Source organism: Pyricularia pennisetigena (genome assembly GCF_004337985.1).
Source record: "Pyricularia pennisetigena strain Br36 chromosome 4 map unlocalized Pyricularia_pennisetigena_Br36_Scf_6, whole genome shotgun sequence".
In the NCBI taxonomy this organism is placed as follows: Eukaryota; Fungi; Ascomycota; class Sordariomycetes; order Magnaporthales; family Pyriculariaceae; genus Pyricularia; species Pyricularia pennisetigena.
The window spans coordinates 2,378,348-2,399,602 of NW_021940918.1; the positions used below are offsets into that span (position 1 = coordinate 2,378,348).

The window sequence follows — 21,255 nt, forward strand, 5'->3', positions numbered from 1 at the left end:
TCGGAGTAGTAGGCAGACAAGCAAATGACAACAACCATCAATCAAATGCTTGCCTGAGTCGCGCGGTCCTGTCACAGCACACCTGTTGATGAAGAACCAGGCGGACGTGCGATGCGCTCCAGAGTCGCCCAGCCCTGAATAAAGGAACAAACAAGAATGGAATTCAAGGGAGAGAGACGCGTCCAACGGAAGCGACAGGGGTCAAATGTGCAGTGCAACAGCACGATTCAATTCAAGATCCAATTCCATTTCCTCGCGACAAGGGATCCTAGTCACCAAATGCAAGCGCTAGAGGCACGCCTCACTGCCAATCAAAGCCGCTGAAAAGCTTCGTCGCTTAGGTCAGGTTTAGAGGTTAGACTGCCCGCCTGCACTGGGACTTACTCCACCATAGGCACCTAGCATATCACGTGAGGAAGCTCACAACATCAGTTCCAACTCTATCTCAAAGAGACTCTTTGTTCAGAACCAGTTTGGTTCCTCTCTAATTCACTACCCACGTGCAAATCGGCAAGCCTCAAAGCAACATCAGCCGTAATAACTGGTAAAGGCGTTCATCTCCACGCCCTTGGACTTGTGAACAGAGGCCAGCCAGCATGTCGAGACGCAACGCAGAGACACCGACCTCCCGTCGGTGCAGATACATAGGCATTCCCGTTATTGCATCTCCCAACACCTGAAAGATGAGAATAAAATAAATCAGAGCCACCAGATGCTACCAAGCATATCTCTCATCTTCGGCGTCATCATCTCCATCCCAGTCGTCATCTGAGACGGCATCCTCCTGATCTAGAAAATCATCCATTCCAAATTGCATCTCTGTCGGTTTCTGATTGTCAAACCTAATATCGACAACATCACAGAGACCATGAACAAAATAGGATTCATCGTGCGATGAGGAAGGTCTTGACTTTTCCTCTGCAGTCTCCCGGGACGATTCTTCATCATCGCCCAGGTCTTCATCCTCCAGGTCCTCGTCATCAGTATCGGGCTCGGCATATGAAATAGTTTCACGACCCTTTGACCTCAGCCCGCGCGCGGCGCTGCTGGACTGCGATGAGCGCTCAGAAAGCTCCGATATGCGCCCGCTGCGGCGAGTCGGCTCATCAACCGCTCCACTCCTATCTGGCAAGCCACGCTTCGCTTTCTCCATCATGCGTGCTTTGGCGTCTGCATCGCACTGCAGTGGCACATCCTTGATAGACCTCCACGGCATTGGACTCTTTGGTTTGCGCTCAAAACAGCGCTTCAGGCGCAGCTCCCATGCCTCACGCATCGCACTGCGCTGGCGCCAGGGTATGTTGAGCATGACCTTGAAGCTGAGAACGCGCAGATCAGGCATCTCTGCTGCGCAGTCTATAAATGACTGGAAAAACACCTCTGCGGCTTCGGGGCTCCATTTGCGCATGTTCTCGATTGCTACTACCCTGATGTTCCGCGGCCACTTTGGTACCTGATCTGCCAGGAGCAGCTCGTCGTAAGCAGGCTGTGAGTCGTCGTAGCTGGAATGATGTTTGTAATATGTAAGGTTCATCTGTAGCGTCTCTAGCTTTGGGCAACATTCTCCCAGCAGTGGGAGAAAAGCAAGGCTAAGTGACTGGTTGTGATGAAGACTGAGGTGTAGCATGTGATGCCCGTGTGAGCGCAGAAACTCTGCGAGAGAGTCTGCAGTGACGTCCCAGCAATTCACCAGCTCCAGATGCTCTAGGGTGGTAGGCAAAAGCGGGAGTAGGTGCTCATTGACAATAGTACATGATTCGAAAACAAGATGTTTCAGTTCCGGCAAACAGTCTTGGAACAACGTGGCAATGGTTTCAGCCTCCTTTTTATCCATGGCATCAATTTCGACCTCGTCGACATTCTTAGCCAGGAGGGAGGGCATTTGATAGTTGACAAATGCTACCTTTCGTAATCTCGAGAAGCTCGGTGACTCATGGATCATTTTTATGGCATTGAATGAAAGGTCTGGACCTGCCAATCTCGAGTTCCAACGCCAACTCTGCAGGTGTGTCCCAGATGCCGCAAGGCCTTGGAAAAGACCAGCTGGGTACTGCCAGCGCAGGCGGTCGTCCAAATCTCGGTACGGTGGGTTGTCTTTTTGATGGAATAGCTCAAGGCTAGCCAGACGAGGACAATTCTTCACCAAACTCTCGAGGTCGAGGTGTTGGCGATTGTAGGTAGGATGCGCCACAAGTCCAACATCGATCTCCAGTCTCTCGACCTTCTGACGGTAGTTGAACCTGGTCTGCGACGGTGGTTTCTCTAAATGTTGGACAAGACCATGAGCCATCGCAACATCGAGCAGTGGCGGGTTGCGATACAAAGCTGTGAGCGCAGGCTCGGCAAAAGCCCGACAAATCCTGCTGGTGGCGAGCAGCCAGCTCACCGAAGCATAGTCATTTAGGGGCGCAGCCGCAAAAGAGAAGACTTCGACCAGCAGCAGATAAGGAAGCTCGCTCCATGGCAGGCGAGGACCAGGCTCGGGGCGGTAAAGATCATTGAATGTCTGGCCCTGATGGCGAGATGATGGCTCAAGCTTTTTTTGAGCGGAAGCCGATGCAGACTTTTTGTGAGGATTCGTCAGACTTGCTGGGCGGCCACGGCGGTTGCATTCTCTGGCATTGGAGGTTTTACCATGCCTCAGGCGCTTTGTTGGTGGGTTGGCTTGCAATTGAGTCTGGGTTGTGAATGGAATCTGGGGGCGGCCCCTCTTGCGAAGCTGTCGTGATTCGCCATGTAGGCCATTTGACGCTGGCAACGCCGATCCGTCTTTTACTAGCTCATCTTCATCATCATCATCATCATCATCATTATGCTCTTCTCCTTCCTCGTCACTATTGTCATCGCTCGTGGTCAAAGCTTCCGATGATGATGAAAAAGTAGAACGGCGATAGGCCGACGAGCTTCGCGTGACACGGGTGTGGCCCGGAGCTCGGCGCGGAGCTTCTGACGGCCGTTCCTTGGCGAGTCGGGGTGGGGCGCGTCGGAGAGCGACCCTGGTTGACCTGGTCATGATGACCTATTGATTGATTGGACGTGGTTGCGATGCCTGACCCCGTCAAGTTTGCTTGAGCAATGTCCGTCCGGGTGGCCCAATCCGGCGCTGAATAAACGTCTTTGGATCGCCCCAACAACTTATTTTTTTGTTTTATTTTGGAATGTTCAATTCGCAGCCTACAGGCATATTAAGTCTGTGGCTGACAGCTGTTATGAGTGCGGGCCAACTGGGACTAGGAGGGACGTGATTGAGAAATCTGATGGTTTAAGACGCGACTCTTTCTGACATCAAGTAGCATGTCTGCTTTCAGTCGCATGTGGGGACCGAGTTGAGTTGAGGTGCAGTTAGTTACCCCACAAGTTCCGGAGAAGCTACGGGCGCACGTGACATATGATGTGCATGCAACCTCTTTGTCCCGACCAATGTTGACAACCGAATCGTATGCAAGTATTACAACGAGCCAGGGGCCCTGAGTAAATAGACTGATGTTATCTAGGTGGATGTACAGCAGTTTGGTACACTATTTGCAAATATGCAGTCCAAGATAAGTCAAAGCATAATATTGAGAAAATGGTCCTCCCGCAAACGAGGTCAAGAAATGACTAAATAGCATGCATTACTGTCAGTTCGCGACAGCGCTATAGGGGATATCATGATAGTTAAGCAACGTATGAATATACACAAAATTCCAAACAAGACAAAATGAAAACCATCGTAATTAAATTCTGTCAGGGAGACGGGGCACCAGAGACCGCTTTCAATGTCCTTGATTAGACGAGCAGACTGCAAAAGAGATCAGACTCTTCGTCCTGTTATGGTCCACAGGTTTCATGCCCCATTTGACATCCCTAGACTGAGTTCGGCGCGCCAACTGATGCCATCTTTCTCCGCGAAGCGTCGAAGGACCCGAAGTGCCGCAGCTGCCGCAGCCTGAGGTCTGCTCCAGGGCCCTAGATCTGCCCTGAGCGTGGCGTCGTGGAGGTTGGCAAGTGTATCATGTGCCTTGGACCAGTACAGAGTGACGTCTCTATGACAGTTTCTCATGGCCTTCGTCTTGCCGCCGCCGCTGGCCCAGACTTGCTCATGCTGCCAGTATACTGACAGGAGCGCATCTGACACAAGGGCGTGTAGTTGCATTCTCAATGCATCGAGTGCCCGGTAGGGGGAGGTGAAGTTCTTAAGTTCGATTAGATGCGGGAGAAGGGATTCCCATATGGTAAAATCACCTGCTTTTCGGTCGAGGCTGCGCGCCTGGTTCATGGCGTCGAACGCAACCATGTAGGACAGTACCATCTCTAAGCTCAGCAGGGCAACCTGCTTTCTATTGCCATTGGAGAGACTGTTGAGCGCATCAGAAGTCGCGCCATTCTGCGAACTACCCTGGGACCGGATAACACCATCGCGCTTGTGCTTGAGTTGTGTGCCCAGCGAAGTCCACTCGCTCTGTCTTCGCCGAAGAGCCGACAGGGAGATGCCCTTGGTAGGGTCGCCCTCGTGACTGGTGGGTGGGCGATCCCCAGCACCCGGCGTGAGGCCGTTGGTCCCGCCAGGAGTGTGAGCCTGCGAGTTGCTGGATGCAGCTCGGGACATGGCTGTGGCCTGCTTGAGGGGAGTCGAAGGCGCTGGAGCCTTGGATACCAAGATGGTGTCTAGGGAAGAACGAGGCCGCTTCGAGGCAACATGTTCCACAATTGGCTCGGCCGCTCTCGGCCGCTTCTTAGCTGGCGGCGATTTGACCTCGGCGCTGATGGATCTTTCTTTCTTGAGCGCCTCCTTTTTGGAAGTTGGCTCTAATGCCAATAGTCTGGAAACCCGCATGGAATTTCGTTTCTTGTACTTGAGAACAACAACCATCTCATCATCTTCCTCCTCCTGAACAACTTCTTCGGTGTCTAGCTTGACGGTTTTTCTGGCGCTGCTAGGCGCATTTGCAGGCCGTTGGTTGCTCGTACGTGCCAGCTCTTCTTCAACAACCTGTGGCAGCGTCGGAGAAAGCAGAGGAGGCAGTGACCATTTCCTCTGTTTTGTGGGCGTACTCGTTGTTTTCGACTGTGAAGATACATCTGGCGGTCGTTTTGATGCTGTAGACTGTCTACCTCTGCTTTCTTGCTCATCGTCTATCGAGAGACGAAGTGGTGAAAGTAGAGGCGGGACTATATGCTTGCTAGATGTTTCCAGCTTGCCGACGCGGCCTGTACCGGCACTTCCGCTCTTTTCCTTCGAACCATTAACGGGCTGCCTTTGAGGAGAAAGCTCCCTCCGAGAAGTCGACGTGCTGCGCCCATTAGAGAGCAGCTTTGATGCGCTCTTCAAATCCTTTTGACTGGAACGATCTGCGACCTCCGCGACAGGCGCAAGCCGTTTGGTTTGACTTGATTCGGGTTTGGGGGTCCTGTTGGTCTCTGGTCTCGAGGATGTACTATCGACGCGCTGTCGTTTTTGAGGTCGGTCGCTCTCGGGTGGTTCTGGCGACCGCCTGATTGAGGCTGGCGACGGGCTTCGTCCGTTCTTGGACGGTATCCTTGGTCTGCCAAAGATTGTTAGCGTGTGTCCCATTCAATATTGCGCGCCACCTGCATCCCAGCGCAGAACAGATCGTGACCCATCTTGTGCGAGATGTGAGAATTCCCCGTACCTTCTGATGACGGCGTCCTGGTTCGCAAACTCCTTGGCTGGCGCACCATCCTCAGTCTTACTCCTGCCTTCGGATGCTTTGAGGGAGGCCTTGATGGGTTTTGCGCCGTCCGCGCTAGCCTGTCGCGCATCGCTCCTGAGGCCGCCGGGATTCGTCTCGGGCATTGGCGAGGCCACCTTTTTTGCTCGGCTTTGCTGATAATCTTTGAAAGACATTTTATTCATTGTTTTCTTGGTTTCGGAGCGCGGAATGGCACTCGTGGGATTGGGTGCCAGGGAATCCGATTGGTCTTCTCGTATGTCATAGTAGGGTCGGGTCAGGAGGATGCCGCGATCGGAGTCGGAGAGGAAGGTCATGTACTCGAGTTGAGAATATTGGTGAAAAAAGTCGGGCGGAACGGGATAACGGCGAGTTGGTGATACGGATAAATGATGTGGCCTTTCCGGAAACATGCGCTGAGCTAGACTATCGACCCTTTGCGCCGCCGCCGGAAGAACCTGGCTCATCTTTTCGAAGAAGCAGCATGGAACCTGCTCCTTGCTGCGGCGACGACGGGCTGAGACTCACGGCTCGGGCAAACAAGCGGGCGATTGGTGGACTTGCAGTATCGTGTCGCGTCACGGCGTGTGATGTATGTGTGTACAAAGCAGAACAAAGGAAGGGCTTATCTTGTCCGTCGAGATCGGAATGTCGCTGTTTTCGGGACACGGGCGCGATTGGTAAAGCAGGTAGCTAGCTCCGATGACAAGCGGGCCCAATCCAAAGAGAGCGAGCGCCAGACCGTCGGTAATGAATTTGATCAATTACTTATCCACGCGTGCACATCAATTTTGGAGCAATCGGGTAGTTGTTGTAGCCCGTGCCAGTCTTGTTTGAAGTTGTCGAAAAATGCCAGATGGGGATGCGATTGCGATGTGTCGAATCGTGGACCAGGTGCACGGCTAAGATTGCCTAGGTAGGTGAGGTAGATTCGAAGTAGGTAAGGTAAGGTTAGTAGGTCGGTGGTGTGCTTTGCTTGGTCGCGCGCGCGGGTCGGGTCACAGCACAGTGCAGGTTCGGCACAAGGGGACAGTGGGCCTCTGAGTGATCGACCGCGACACCAGATTGGGTCTAGGTCTAGTCTAGACCAAATAATCTCCTACTGCAATGCGTTCAAACCCCATACAATCTGCGAGCAACCCAGCAAGGTGAGATGCCTCGGTATTACCTAGGTACCTTACCTTAAGTAATACACTATGTAAGGTACTTACAGAATATCCAAGTATCTAGACTATTGCTTACTCGGTATGTAAACATTAGCTAACCACATTGCTTGAATAGGCAGATATGATACTCAGGTTGCGCCTTGGAATCCCGAAGTTTTGGCTCAATCACTATTGCGAATACCACTTCGCAGCGTCCATCTGTTGTTTATCAGCAAACTTGACCACCCAAAGTGTTTAGGTAAAACAGCCTGCCAGATTTGGTATCAATGGCTGCCTTTGCTCAAGAATTAGACAGGAATATATATCCTCTTCATTTGTCAGTCCAGATGACCAATGCCAGATATCCCAGTGCAGCAACCAAGTGTCAAGCGCGTTACAAGGCTAGAACAGGGTGCACACGGCAAGCAAACGACAAGGTAACAATATTTTGAACAAATAGCAATTATGTAGTCATCTGAAAAATTGGGTATCATGATATCAAAAGCAAGTAGCAACTCTGGCTCCCACCGCCCCCTACTCGTCGGTCGTCCGTTGTCGCTTGCGCAATCTCTGGTCTGGTCTATCCTCATTCACCAACTGCTGCTCAATCCTGGCAAGCCTGACGTTCAAAATGTTTACTTCTGTGCTCAGGTTGCCCACACTGTTGGGCAACATGTTGCTGGCTTCGGCAATTATTCGTTGGAAGAGATCTTTGGAGTTGACGTTTTGGTATTGGTCCTCCAGCCCCCAGCAAATATTGCTTAAATTGCTGTAATTTTCCTCAATCGTTTTGACCAAAGATATGTGTTTCTCTTCGAAGGTCTTTTCCAGCTGCTCGTGCCTGTCGTTGACGTCCCTGACGAAGTTACTATACTTTTTGTCCATATCGGTGATCAACTTTTGATGATGCACAAAGAATCCCTCTTGAATCTGGCGGTTTGCCTCGCCCGAAATGCGAGAACCAACTTCTTGCACAACTCCAGACCTTTGTGCTGGGATTCGCTCCAAAGCGGTGATTCTGTCGTTCGCCTTGTCGAGCGCAACGCCAATTCGATTGATGATATTGGTTATCATAAGTTCGACGCCGTTTCCACAACCTCGTAATATATTTTGCATCGTTTTTATTTGTTCTGAACGCTCTGTGCTGGATTTTTCAAAGGCGTTTAGTCGGGACTCGAAACTGCCCCTGGCCAATGAGAAACCGTCTTGCAGATTGTGCAGAGTATTTTCCATCGCGTTTGCTTGTTCCGAATATTCTTTTAGTTTAGCCTTGAAACTTTCGAGGCTGCCCCTGACTGATGAGAAGTCCTCCTGATCGTCTTCAACTTCCTTTATTTTCTTGCCAAGTCTGGCTAGTTGGTCAAAAATCTCTGCTACCCGAACCTGGAGCTCCTCTCCAGCTCCGGGTCTTTGTTGAGGCTGCGTATCCACCTCCGCTTGACGCCTCTTATGCATCTGCCCTAACCTCTCTTCGAACTGATTAGCCAGCTGAATTCTGTGGTCGTCCAGACTTTTTGCAAACTCCACTCGCAGCGCCTGACGGCTCTCCTCAAGCTTCTCCTCGGCATGTGCGTCTAATTCGGCTTGATGCATTTCGAGTCTTTGTTTGAATTCGTCCCGCAGCTCCGCTCTTAGTGCCTGGCGGCTCTCTTCAAGCTTCTTTTCAGCCTGTGCGTCCAACATAGCTCGATGCGCTTCGAGACCCAGTTTTAGCTCATCTCGCAACTCCAATCGTAGTGCCTCACAGACCTCCTGAAGCCTCTGTTCAGCCTGTTTCTCCAACTCCGCTTTGTAAGCTGTGAATTCATCCTCGAGCTTCAGCTGAAATTGGTTTTCTCCGGTAGATTCATGGGCTTTGAGTGTTTCCTCCAGCTCTTTCTCCATCTTGTCGCAACGGCTTTCGAGGTTGGAAAGGGCAGAGGTGTTATCATTCTTCCGCATTTCGGGAAGAGATTTGAGCAGAGACGCAGCAAAGCAGTTGCACGTGTGCGATAGCTCTTGGTCAATCGTTCCTAATTCCTCTTCGAGCTGCTTCAGTTCCTGTCTCGACCGTCGAAGATTATTCTCCTGCGTGTCTGATAAGGAGGGGTACTCGATGTGCTTTGATTTTGTCTTTAGGTACATGTCTTCCTTTTCCTTCACATGTCTTTCCAGCGCACTCTTTCGGTCTTGGATTGGCGTCCTCTTGTTTTGTAATTGCAGAATATTGCGCATAACATCTGCAACCTTCTTGCACGGCGGTGTGTCGCTCTCACTGGTTACCGAGCTGGGGGTAGACAGTGTCAAGGTAGAGTCGAACAATGTGCGAGTTGAGGACAAAAAAGGGGCAGATCGCTCTTGTTCATGTCCTGATTCATGGTCCCGATGGTCATTCGCATCACGATCTCGTCGGTCATCGCGACTGTTCAGTTGCCTGTAATCTCGATAGGCTCTTTCTTTATCTCTTTCTCTGTCCCTTTCGCGGTCTCTGTCTCTGTTGAAAGACATCTTGGCTCTTGGAGGCGAGCAAAGGGAGGTCTATGTTGGCTGTACGGCGCTGTCATGGGCTGAAAGCAAAGCAGGTGTAATTGAGGCAGGGCTTAAAAAGGGGACAAGTGGCGGGGTGCGCGACGACAGACGCGACCTGTATTTTTTTTGGGAATGGTAAAAGAAAGGTAAGGGAGGTAGCTGGATGTTACATATTTGCTAGAAACGGGAAAAGCGGTGGGTCAAGGCTCTTGGAATAGAAGTGATCATTCCAGGAACTTTTGTTTGGAATCCCTCTCGATTTCTTTTTTTATTTTTTATTTTTATTTTTTTCCATAATTTCATCCCTACCAAGTGGTGGACATTCGCCGTCTTTCGATGTCATTCAACATTTAAGCGAGCCAGGAGTCCCTGCCTTTGTATAGATACCTGATGTCGTCCCACCCAGAAAGTTCAAATCATTAGGAACCATCTCATAAGAGAATAAGACCTCGGGATGGATTCCAGTGCGACGCGTAAAGTATTTAGTACCTGGGTATGCAATGTACCAGGCAAGGTACGCGCACACCTTGCTCAGGGGATGAGGGTACAAGACGGCAGCGGTGATGCGGGGTCCGTTGGTCGAATCGGAAGTCAGCTTTATAACATCTGATCCACATACTTGCAGACCTAGATCCAGTACGGGGCTAAGTTTCCAGTTTAGCTTGGCGGGCTGGAGTAAGAAAGAAGAACCGCGTCGCGGTGACAGGGATCACCCATCTAGAATGCGACGTGCTCTCCAAATGAGCTGTAGAGTTTGCATCACTCTGTTTTTCCCTCCAACCGCCAAAATTCTAGACTGGTGGAGACAGTGATCATCACAACACCTCCCCATCCACCCGCCAAACCACCTTATCCATCTCATTGCAAAATTTCTGGGCTTGAGGCTCGTCTCTCTCTGCTGTGTTTGACCAAGCAAAAGAATAAAAAAGGGTTGCCGCATTCAAAGTCTCACGCAAAATGGCAGCTGTAAGTCTAGAGCCCAATGGAAGATAACGGCGCGCGCAAACCTGTTGACAAATCGTCATGTCAAACAGCCCGTAATGACGGTCTCCGAGACCAAGGAGCTCCGGGGGCTCAGCCTAATCGCAGCTCATTCTCACATCCGAGGACTAGGTGTCGATACCGATACTTTGGAGCCACGAGCTTCATCGCAAGGCCTTGTAGGCCAGGCCAAAGCGCGCAAGGCCGCCGCCGTCGTGCTCGAGATGATCAAGCAGGGCAAGATTGCCGGACGCGCCGTCCTCATCGCCGGCCCACCAAGCACGGGCAAGACAGCCATTGCCATGGGAATGGCTCAGTCCCTGGGTTCCGACGTACCTTTTACAACACTTGCCTCCTCTGAGATCTTCTCGCTCGAGATGTCCAAGACCGAGGCCCTGACGCAGGCCTTCCGCAAGTCTATAGGAGTACGCATCAAAGAGGAGAGTGAGATAATGGAGGGTGAAGTGGTGGAGATTCAGATTGATAGGAGTGTCACAGGAGGTGCCAAACAGGGGAAACTCACCATCAAGACGACGGACATGGAAGCCATTTATGACATGGGTAGCAAGATGATTGATGCCATGACCAAGGAGCGCGTCATGGCGGGCGACATCATCTCAATCGACAAGTCATCTGGCAAGATCACCAAACTTGGTCGCTCATACGCCAGGTCACGAGACTACGACGCCATGGGCGTTGATACCAAATTCCTGCAGTGCCCAGATGGTGAGCTGCAAAAGCGGAAGGAGGTTGTTCACACTGTTACGCTGCATGAGATTGATGTGATAAATTCAAGGACACAAGGATTTCTTGCGCTGTTCTCGGGTGACACTGGCGAAATCAGGAGTGAGATTCGTGACCAGATCAACACCAAAGTCGCCGAGTGGAAGGAGGAGGGCAAGGCTGAGATTGTACCTGGTGTCCTCTTCATCGACGAGGTGCACATGCTCGACATTGAGTGTTTCTCGTACATCAACCGTGCTCTCGAGGCTGAACTGGCTCCCATTGTTATCATGGCGAGCAACAGGGGTCTGTCACGCATCCGAGGCACGGATTACAAAAGCCCGCATGGCCTTCCCCTCGACTTTCTGGACCGCACACAGATCATCGCAACGCAGCCATACACACCGGAGGATATCAATAAGATTCTGGGCATCAGGGCTACAGAGGAGGAGGTTGAGCTGACCCCAGACGCGCTCGCCCTGCTTACCAAGATTGGCCAAGAAGCTGGCCTGAGGTACGCGAGTAACCTGATCACCACATCACAGCTCATCTGTGCCAAGCGCCGGGCGAAGCAGGTCAGCGTTGATGATGTGCAGCGGAGTTTTAAGCTGTTCTACGACCCAGCCAGGAGCATCAAGTTCGTGGGAGAGTCGGAGAAGCGGCTGATCGGAAACGATGGTGTTGTTGACTTTTCTGTCGCCAATGGACATGGCGAGCAAATGGACACCACGTAGACCGATCTTTTAGTAAGGTTGGTAGCCGTGTCGTTTCACGTTTTGAGATTAGTCTATTGCGAGTGCGCGCGCTTTTTGTGTGTCAAGGGTCAAGGCGTTCCGGAAATGTCAAAAAGGCATATTTGCAGCTTTAATCTAGAGGGTGCAGATGCGATCACAACAAGCTGCTTTAACATGGTAGATGGAATCAATGGTGATAAACACCGATAATTATACGTATCCAGTGATTTGCCGGCATGCGAGACTTTATCTTCCCGCACCCTTCCTGAGGCAACAAGGCTGCAGTGATGGACAGAACATACCTTCTAGCTGACTTTCACGCCCGGAAGTGAGATATCAAAGGGGCGCATTTTGTTCAAATTAAAGTTATGCCCAAAGACAGCCGCAAATGTAGCGGCACTATGTAAAGGACGGAGCACGTGTCCATTCATCCTCCCCAACCCTCCTGAATTCGACACCTTCGCCGAAGTAGCCGGCATCGTGCCATGCCTTCATCATTGCAGTGTCAAAAGGTCCCTGTTTAGCCCCTCCGTCTCTACCGTCAGTCCACCTATACTCCCACTGATCCGCGCCGTCAGTTGCTATCTTTTCTGGAGCATCTGCCTCCCCATCTGCCTCCGTGGGCTCAACCCACTCTTCGCCCGTTTCGTTGCGATACTCCCTAACTAGCATCTCCCTTTCTGTCTCATAAATCTCGGGATAGTCCCGACCAAGCAGTCGATCCGCGGCCTCGGTGATGGCGTTGATGGCTTCTTTCACACGTATCTGGGCTGGGTCCTCAGCCTCCGGTCCCTTGTCTACTTCCATAGCATCGGCGCCGCCGTTCTGTTTCTTTAGCTTCCATTTTGGTATCTTCTTTGCCTTCACGCCAGTTTTCGTCCGTATCCTGCCCAACCTGGCAAGGGCCTCGAGGGGGTTCTCGCCCTTTTCCAGGTTGAGGATCAGTTTCCTGATCAGGTCCGATGTCATGATGCTATCTTCCTCCTTGCGTTGTTGCCTCAATTCGGCCTCGCGTCGCTCATGCGCCTCGGCGGCCTTCTTCATGTCTTTCTTGCGGATGCCGTCGAGCCAACGGTCGTGCAGAGCGTCTGCGTCAGCGGCTTTGCGGATAAAGTTGCCCTCGCTGTCAAAGGCACCTTCTTCCTGCTCGCTCTTCATATTGAAAGCATCAATCTTTGGTGCGTGCCTCTTCAAGCCACCCGCGCCGACCTCCTCGTCGACGTCCTCCTCCTGTTTGGAGAGCTCAATGTCTTCATCATCTTCGCTGCTCTCCTCGTCGCTGTTGATGTGTATGCGGCCTCCGCTCTTGCTCTCTTCGACCTGACCCTGTATGTTGTCGTTGTCCATGAAACGCACTTCCTTGGATTTGCGGCCCTTTTTGCTGGCCGCGTCCTTGGAAGGCTTGGGCTTATCGTCGGCCCCGAACATGTCGTCGTCGTCGTCATCGTCGGCCGCCTTTGCCGCACCGCCCTTGAGCCTCGAGTCGTAGTTGTCGAGCTTGTCCAGGATATTGACGGCCTCATCCTTGGAATTGGCCTCGGCGCGGGCGTCAAAGGTCTCGTGGTCCGAATCACTGTCATAGCCGTCAATGTTGACCGCGCCGCGCTTGGTTGCCGTCCCGCCCTTGATCCCAATCACGTCTGCTTCGAGCATGTCGTCTTCCTCGCGCTCGTCCGCGACCAAGGCAGACGGATTGCGCACGTCGAACTTGACCTTCTTGGAGGGAGCTCCATCGTCATCCAGGTCCTCTTTCTCGCCATGGTGCGATCGGGCAAAGGCCTCGCCGGCACGCTTTGGTCTTGCAGCTGAAAATCTTGAAGACATTGCTGCTCTAGCCGGCCCTGTCTCGAGGGTGCAATGTATGTTGATCGAGTTCGACCTTGAAATGTTTAAACCTAGCAGGACCGGCTGCTCAAGATGGATGAAGCTGTTGGCGGTTTTGATAAAATCCACACTGTGCTCGGAGATGCTATGTACAGGGATCAAGGCTCAAGCTTTTGGTACCTTTCGGCCCACAGCGGGGTCTCCGCCTGCCGAACTGTGCAGTTGGAGCTGTAGTCTTTCGTCATCCGGTTTGGCTGCCTGCTCCGCCAAAGGAAGCTCCGACAGCATCAACCATACGCTTAAAATCAACCATCACCAAACGGCAAACGTAGCTCACTTAAAGCTGCTAATTTCTTCATCCTGCCTGTCGACTTAAGTGATATAATCATCAAGTGCGAATCACTTATTTGATTATCACTGCTTGAGTGCACCATCCAAGGACGATTTATTCGTCTGTTTCGAGCGAGACTTTCTGTGGGTTTCTCTCATCGTCGGAAACTCCAACAAACCGTAATCGACTATTCTTAACTCTTCCCTGTTCTGCCTCTGACAAGGCGTCACATCATTGATACTTTTGGATCCTATTCACACAGGCTCAAGTCCGCACGATGTATGCCTCAGCTATGCGCGGTGGCCGTCGGCCCATCGTGCAGCGCTTCGACGAGTATTATCGGTGCTACCCCATGGTCATGGTACCGGGAGCCGAGCGGCCAGAATTGAATCATGGGTCCAAGATCATCCTTCCACCATCCGCATTGGAGAAGGTCTCCAAGCTGCATGTGCAGTGGCCTCTGCTTATGGAGCTCATCAATGGGGAGAACGATAAGCACACGCATTCTGGTGTCTTGGAGTTTGTCGCCGAAGAGGGCAGGGCCTACCTCCCCCAGTGGATGATGCAGACGCTGCAACTTGACGTCGGTGACATGATCCAGATCAAGTCCACATCGTTGGAGCTGGCTCGGATGGTCAAATTGCAACCGCAGTCCACCAAGTTCCTCGACATCAGCGACCCGCGTGCCGTGCTCGAGAAGGCCTTTCGAAATTTTGCCACCCTCACAAAGGGTGACGTATTCAGCTTTGAATACAACGACGATGTCTATCAGATGGCAGTTCTTGACGTCAAGCCCGAGACCACCAAGATGGGTGTCAGCATGATCGAGACGGACGTTTCAGTAGACTTCGCTGCCCCTGTTGGCTATGTAGAGCCGGAAAGGCAGGCCAAAGGGAGCGGAACCAGCACCCCACGGAGTGCCCGTGGCGGTGGCCTTCCCGCCGGTGGCTTGTTGCACAGCCAGGGTGGCATGGCGCAGGCCATCAACTACGATGCTATTGCCCCCGGCTCTGCCAGGTCAGCAGCAACCAACTTCCTGGGCGAGGGCAACAAAATCGGCAGCAAAAAGGGTAGTAAGGATGGCACACCTGTCAAATCATCGACACCGGTGGCTGGCGTGTCGACCAATGCAAACACCGGCGGCACAAATCAGGATCCGATCCTGCGTCGCCGTACCAATGGGCCATTGCCTCTCCGTCTGCCTTCCAACAAGCTTTTCTTCGGGTATGAGATCAAGCCCGTAAAAACTGACGCACAAAAGGAGGAAGAAAAGGAGAGCGCAAAGAGGCCACATTTCGCCGGTCAAGGACAAACGCTACGTGGTGGAGTTGCTAAGCGCAAGGGCGATGAAAATGAGCAATCTCCCGCGCCGGAAAAGCGGCCCAGTGAGGGGAGAAGGCTTGATGGGAAGGCCTGATCCGGTTTTCGACTTGAAGAGGAGATAGGTTTAGGGATGGCCGACTTCTTAGACGTTCTGGTTTAGCGGTGTTACGGTGTTAGGCTTCCAATGATAGGCAAATAATCGGTATCAATGGTCAATATCTCACGGGATCTGGAGACCAGTTTTCCTCACATACTGATATTTTTCTTTATATGTGCTGGCCTACCATGGACATTCGGTGTCTCTCGACGAAATTTGCTTGGGAATCCAGAGCAAGGTCTTTCTATTCCCAAGCAAACCAACAAACTAACCAATAAATGTTGTTCTTATTCCGGGACCCTTTGGCTTGTGTGGTCAATCTATGGCCCGTCGGTAAGTAGCTAGATAATCCCCTCTCTGTCTGTCTTTGTAGGACGGCATCGAGATGCATAGCTCAAAACAACGCACTCTGTAAAATTGACGACATGAAGCCCCAATGTCATCCAAGACCCTGTCTGAGCTTGATGCAGAAGACCAAGGATGGAATGGTAAAGAAACAAGAGCCCCTTTCCTGCTGCAAGTCGAGAAGAACTTTACTTCGCCACCTTTCACAACTAACTAGAAGTCAACTGTCACTGCAAATGACAAAAGTCAGAGCTGTAAATCAAAACACCCAGCCGAAGCTAAGCTTCAAACCTCTCCAACACTCCCTAGTGCCTTCAGTCACTATAATGTTGGACTATGTCAAAGCATCCATGATCTCTGATAGAGCTTTACGTTAGTATTCTATTTCCAGCAGACAGATGTAGGTCATCATGCCCAATATCGAAAAAAGTGAGTATACACACCGAGCACGCAAGGGGATTTATTGATAAGACTCAAGTTCTCAAGCGACGCCGTCGCTGTCCTCGCTTCTCTCGCCCTCAAGCTTCTCCTCCTTGTAGGTGGGAGGCTGCGAGACCGAACGACGCGGGTTCGACCGGCGGGGGCCAGGCGAAGAGGGGGCCTGGTCACCGCCCTCGTTGTCTTCGGTGTCTTCGCCCTCGATGGAGTCCTGAAGATAGGTGTTGGCCACCTCGTCGAAAGTCTCCTTCTTCACAGCCGTCTTCTTGGGCGTCGACTTTGTCTTCTTGGTGGGCGAGTCGCTGTCGCCTGAAGCTTTTGCCTTTCTCTTGGTCGGGCTCACGGCGAGGCCTACGTGCGCGTTGCCGGCGATGGTCGCGAGGGCGGTCTCTTGCTTAGATTTAAAGTCTTTCAAGATGGTTTTCGACCAGCGGCTCCTAGATTATAATAGAGGCGTGTGTTTTTTTGGGGGGGTTTTTTTTTTGTCATGTTAAGTCATGTCCCACCAAATCGGATCAGTTTGGAGTTTTGTGTCGAAAAGGAATACTCACTTGAGCGCCTCGCCGCTAAAGTCGTAGCCCCATGCCTTCATGATGGCGATGGTCTTGGGCCAGTCAGGTCTCACGGGACCGGTGCTGGTGCCTGCCCAAGAGGCCAGGATGAGGTCCCGTTCAGCCTCGGCGTTCCAGGCTCCAGGCATTTTGATTTGATGGTTGAGCGGATAGTCAAGTTTTTGAATGATGTGATGTGTGTTCAGAACAAGCACTTGTCCTACTTGAACAGGGCGTGAAATGGTTTTTGCGAGGAATCTTGTTCGGTTTGGGAGTGATGAAAATGTGAAATAGGTGAGAACTTAGAAGGGAGAGAACGCGTAGACAGGTTAGTAAGAGGGAGTAACTCTATTCCAAATGCTCGGGAGCAGTTTTGTTTTTTCTCAGTGGTCGAAATTACTGTTGCTCTATTTGCTTTGAGAATAGCTGCCAGAACTCGAGCCTTACTTCTTCCTCACCTTGACAAAGAAACTCAGTGTTGGCTGACTGTTTCCAACCACTCGCCACCAGCCCTACCAGTATTTAAACTACCTGACTACTGCCTGTACTTTCAACACCAAATAATATCTACCTACCGAATTCAATGCCTCACCGCTGTTATGCCAGTCAGGTTTTTGGTACAGTCTATCTGCTGATACATAGCAAGCAGCATCAGTCATCAAATATAAATTACCGTCTTGCCAGTACTTGGGGTGAAAACCACTACGAGAAACCAAGTAGCCGACGTTGACTAGTCTGCAACCGTCTCCTTGGGCGATATCGAATCAAATAAAAATACGGATAAAATGGTAGTCGCGCGAGAACTTGAGAGCCTAATGCCTCAGAAGAGAATATTTTCACTGATGATCGCTCTCCCTCCATGTCGCCTCTCTATGTTCAAGTTATCCCTCACCAGCATGTATCTGCTCAATGAAAAGAAACAAAATCATAACGCAACATCTTTGCCACTCTTTCCCGTAGCCTCTAGTATCATTGTTCCGTGACTTGTGTACAGCGCGAGAGGAAAATAAGAGAAATCATGACCATGGAAGCAGACCAAACGGGGGACCCAACGCAAGACAGACGAAAGCATGTCCGGAAAAGGCGGGCATATTGCCGTACGATTCGGCGAATGCAGCAGTTTCAGTTCCCCCCAGCGGCTCCTTATTCAAGTCTTAGCAAAGATATCCTCCTCCTCCTGCTCTTTGGTGAACTTGAATGGGTTGTCGTCGGAAGCCTCCTGGCTTTCCTCCTTCTTGAATTCATCCTGGGATATGCTGTCTGCCTTTTCCTCGGTCTTCTTTTTGCCCTTGCCACGCGGAGTCTTGGGCGTGCTTGTCTTCTTGGTCACTCCAACTGGCTTGGAGGCGGGGGATGGGGTTCCGGTCTCGGCGGCTGCGAAGCCCAACTTCACCTTGATCTGTCGGAAGCGAGTCTGTTCATATTGCTCAACATTCAGTCAATATATCGGTTACGGGGAGCAGAAAGACAAAAGAGATTCTAGTCGCACCCGGGCGCAACCGCCGTTCTTGAGGTTTGCATCTTGGGCCACGGCATCCCAGTCCACATCCGGAGCGTTCTTGTTATGCTTCATGACGTACATAAAGAAGGCGGCCTCCTGGGCAGTCGGTGCAGGGGCTTCCTTCTTGGGAGTCTCGGGAGCCATGGCCGATGAGCTTCGTTTGTACTGTATTGTTTAAATCTGAATTAAATTTCCGCTTGGTTGATGTTGTGTGGGGGGGGATTGGTGAGATATGATGGCGCTGAAGGCAAAGTGAGAGATGAGAGGCGGCAGTCGGGAGGTGGTGAATTGCGTGTAGATTTGGGCAATGCAAAAGGGGCCAACTCACGTAAATAGTCTCGAGAAATGGATATGACTGTCTCAAAGACCATGGAATATGCTAGCTTTGGGATGGATGTTCTATCCAGTCAAAAAAGAAGATGAATGTAGACAAAAGGATAATTTGTCGCTGGTTGCTGAGCAGACTCGGAATTTTCGATTGGGAAAATCGGGTTGTTGTTCAGGCGCAGACGGAGAGATGTTTGCTGGTTATCAAAATTAACAAGGAGACATGCCTGCCTAAATGGGGGATCGATGGCGAGCACCATGTCCAAGATCTCTCCAACTGCCAAATGGACGAAACATGAGGAGAGCTACCAGGTTCTTAGGGAGCTAAATATTAGGAGGCCTTGTGGAAGAGGATCGAAACAAGACAAAGAAAGTATAGGTATCTGTCTATTCTTTATAAATGAGTGGATATAACTAATCACCAATCTGCTTTTATGCATTCTTATATGCCTATATTATTTTCGTCAGTTCCATCTTTAGGCAAAGGCAAAGGATTGATCGAACCAAGAAAAGTCTTTGATGTTGGAGAAGACTTCTAATTTTATCGAAAATTCATCGCACAATTAGTAAGTGCGTGGTAGCAATCTGAGTATATTGGTACATGCCTTTTTTTGAGCGGTAATCTCAGTTGTCGCAAACCCCTCCAAACGCCAGAAACACCTGAATCTAAACCCAAAATGAACATCGGAACCGTAACTGAGAAAAGAGAGGCGCATGAACGTGTAATACACATGCAACCAAAAAGTAAGACAAGAAAAACCAGAGAAGAGAAGCCCAAACGAGAAGAGGATCGTTTTGAGCCAGGGGCATCTTGCATTTGAAAGAGAAACAAATTAACGTGAATCATGAGGTATCTAGACGAGACCTGTAAAAATAACCTGCTCAGTCTGACTTTGATCCTGCTAACTGTCAGATTGTGTGGTATTGGGAATCATCCCATCCTTCTCCAGTCGAATGAGCCTGTACCATGTGAGAGTCGACCATGGCAGAAGAAGCTTGTTCACCAAAGTTGGGGGGCATGCCAAAGTTGAGGTAGGTAGGGCTGTTGTGCCAGGACGGCTGCTGTTCATGATCAGGGCTGCATTGAGTATCCGAAGCAGGAGAAAATTCGAAAGCCTCCGCGTTGAGGAATTCGCTCACAGGGCTACCCATCAAGTCGCTGCTGGGTGTCATGAGCCTGTTGTGAAATCTGACTTGGCTGTCGGGATATACGACGCAAGTCGTTGGTGTGGGTAAGGGGGCAAACGAAGGGGATTCGAGTTTGACATTTGCGAATGGCGATGCCGTGTAGTTTTTGCCCCCTATAGGAGTCTCATCGAGTGCAGAATCTTGGCTAGTCGGTTGCTTTCCTTTCACAGTTACGCCTTTCTCCTTCCTGGGTTTGGTCACTCGGGTAGCGTTATCGGCTGATTTATGCAGTTTGGCCTCGGGATCCATCGATGCCTTGAAACGGCTGTATCGCATTCTTGCGGCATGGCCGTTGGTGATGGGCTGAAGAAGAACGGGGTCTGCAGCGACTTTGTTCCAATCAATCTAATCCAAGGTCAGTATAAGTGGTTGTAGTGTAGTTTATGGATTCCGGGCCATACTCACATCCTTGAGATTTTTCTGTTTTAACATTGCAAAAAGGAGCCGGCACATTGCCTTGTCGTTTGTGGTAGCCATGGTAGACAAGACGTATTCTCCCAGCAAATAGAAATATTACCCAAGAAAATAAGTAATCGATGAAAGGTAATAAACAAGAATGGGACAAAGAAGTTGATGCTTTTGATTACAGTAAAATATGCAAATAGCGACTGGTCAGGGACATTAGAAAACCAGGGCTAGGGTATGCAGGGCGAGGCAAGCAAAAGTTCCAAAGCGAGAAAGCCTGGAAGCCAGTTGGGCAGTGTCAAGGTGGGATCGAGCCAATATATGCCAAATCTGTCCCGACGCCTTGCTCAGGTACCTGGGTAGGTACCTACCTGAGCTATGGGGATTGGTATTGTCACACTGTGCTGGTAGCAAATAGATTCCGGGGTTGATCAAGGCAAGGGCAGGTTGCGTAGCTATCGGGATGAACGAACAAANNAAAAAAAAAAAAAAAAAAAAAAAAAAAAAAAAAAAAAAACCAGAGGATCGAGGATCGCCCAGAACCAAGGAAGATTTGTCTGAGTATGTAGGTAGTCGGTTGCTCTCGAGAAGCAAGACCAGCAAACAACTACCATGCAACACTGCAATGAAGCAATCAGGATGTCCACTTGGGCTGCATGGCTTACAGTGAGATATTGATATTCTTTTACTTGCGCAGACAAGCGCAATACTGCGATTGGAGAAGACTGTCGCCCGTAAAGAGTGGGCGTTGCCTGGGCAGCGGGAGGGGTGATGGCGTACATGCTTGTGCCTGGAGAGAGTGCGTCACACCTATTCCACATTGCATGTCGCATGATGCTCGACTAGACTCATCTCCTCTCTACAGTAGTACCAGTAACTAGTACTGCCCGCAGGTCTAGAAAGTAAGTATGAGTGGGAGAAAGGCATTAATGGCGGGCTAGGTGGGGTGGAAGGGTGGCGACGCGGCAACTCGCGTAAAGTGCCTGCATCAAGTTTCTGGGCCGGCGTTTTTCTTTTGTGCATGATCCCTGTCGCCAAACCCAGCTACCCCTCTCAGGTGTTTGCTTTTGCTCATACTCACCCCTTGCCTTGGCTGCCTCTTTGTCGCCAGTTGGACAAACACCCGCTGACGCGACGCCTCTTTTGCATTCCATTGCGCTCA

General features: G+C 50.9%; 9 protein-coding genes across 9 annotated transcripts; 2 read left to right on the top strand and 7 right to left on the bottom strand.

The window, feature by feature from the left end:
• Positions 1-715: 715 nt before the first annotated feature.
• PpBr36_06297 (uncharacterized protein) lies at positions 716-3,013 on the bottom strand (the record flags this gene model as incomplete). The annotated part of the gene is made up of 1 exon (XM_029893443.1): positions 716-3,013. One exon carries the CDS (start codon positions 3,011-3,013, stop codon positions 716-718), a length of 2,298 nt encoding a protein of 765 aa, XP_029746570.1.
• Positions 3,014-3,826: 813 nt separating this feature from the next.
• PpBr36_06298 (uncharacterized protein) lies at positions 3,827-6,139 on the bottom strand (the record flags this gene model as incomplete). The annotated part of the gene is made up of 2 exons (XM_029893444.1): positions 3,827-5,525; positions 5,634-6,139. 2 exons carry the CDS (start codon positions 6,137-6,139, stop codon positions 3,827-3,829), a joined length of 2,205 nt encoding a protein of 734 aa, XP_029746564.1.
• Positions 6,140-7,351: 1,212 nt separating this feature from the next.
• On the bottom strand, positions 7,352-9,304 carry PpBr36_06299 (uncharacterized protein; the record flags this gene model as incomplete). The annotated part of the gene is made up of 1 exon (XM_029893445.1): positions 7,352-9,304. One exon carries the CDS (start codon positions 9,302-9,304, stop codon positions 7,352-7,354), a length of 1,953 nt encoding a protein of 650 aa, XP_029746563.1.
• Positions 9,305-10,282: 978 nt separating this feature from the next.
• Positions 10,283-11,763, top strand: PpBr36_06300 (uncharacterized protein; the record flags this gene model as incomplete). Its single annotated transcript, XM_029893446.1, has 2 exons — positions 10,283-10,291; positions 10,360-11,763. 2 exons carry the CDS (start codon positions 10,283-10,285, stop codon positions 11,761-11,763), a joined length of 1,413 nt encoding a protein of 470 aa, XP_029746294.1.
• Positions 10,471-10,856, bottom strand: PpBr36_06301 (uncharacterized protein; the record flags this gene model as incomplete). The annotated part of the gene is made up of 2 exons (XM_029893447.1): positions 10,471-10,701; positions 10,830-10,856. The coding sequence occupies 2 exons, from the start codon at positions 10,854-10,856 to the stop codon at positions 10,471-10,473; spliced, it is 258 nt and encodes an 85-aa protein (XP_029746389.1).
• A 399-nt stretch (positions 11,764-12,162) lies between the features above and the next one.
• On the bottom strand, positions 12,163-13,587 carry PpBr36_06302 (uncharacterized protein; the record flags this gene model as incomplete). Its single annotated transcript, XM_029893448.1, has 1 exon — positions 12,163-13,587. One exon carries the CDS (start codon positions 13,585-13,587, stop codon positions 12,163-12,165), a length of 1,425 nt encoding a protein of 474 aa, XP_029745918.1.
• Positions 13,588-14,195: 608 nt separating this feature from the next.
• On the top strand, positions 14,196-15,335 carry PpBr36_06303 (uncharacterized protein; the record flags this gene model as incomplete). Its single annotated transcript, XM_029893449.1, has 1 exon — positions 14,196-15,335. The coding sequence occupies one exon, from the start codon at positions 14,196-14,198 to the stop codon at positions 15,333-15,335; it is 1,140 nt and encodes a 379-aa protein (XP_029745916.1).
• An 829-nt stretch (positions 15,336-16,164) lies between these two features.
• Positions 16,165-16,821, bottom strand: PpBr36_06304 (uncharacterized protein; the record flags this gene model as incomplete). The annotated part of the gene is made up of 2 exons (XM_029893450.1): positions 16,165-16,558; positions 16,673-16,821. The coding sequence occupies 2 exons, from the start codon at positions 16,819-16,821 to the stop codon at positions 16,165-16,167; spliced, it is 543 nt and encodes a 180-aa protein (XP_029745914.1).
• Positions 16,822-17,819: 998 nt separating this feature from the next.
• Positions 17,820-20,165, bottom strand: PpBr36_06305 (uncharacterized protein; the record flags this gene model as incomplete). Its single annotated transcript, XM_029893451.1, has 4 exons — positions 17,820-18,086; positions 18,162-18,338; positions 19,467-20,033; positions 20,094-20,165. 4 exons carry the CDS (start codon positions 20,163-20,165, stop codon positions 17,820-17,822), a joined length of 1,083 nt encoding a protein of 360 aa, XP_029745671.1.
• Between the last annotated feature and the right edge of the window lie 1,090 nt (positions 20,166-21,255).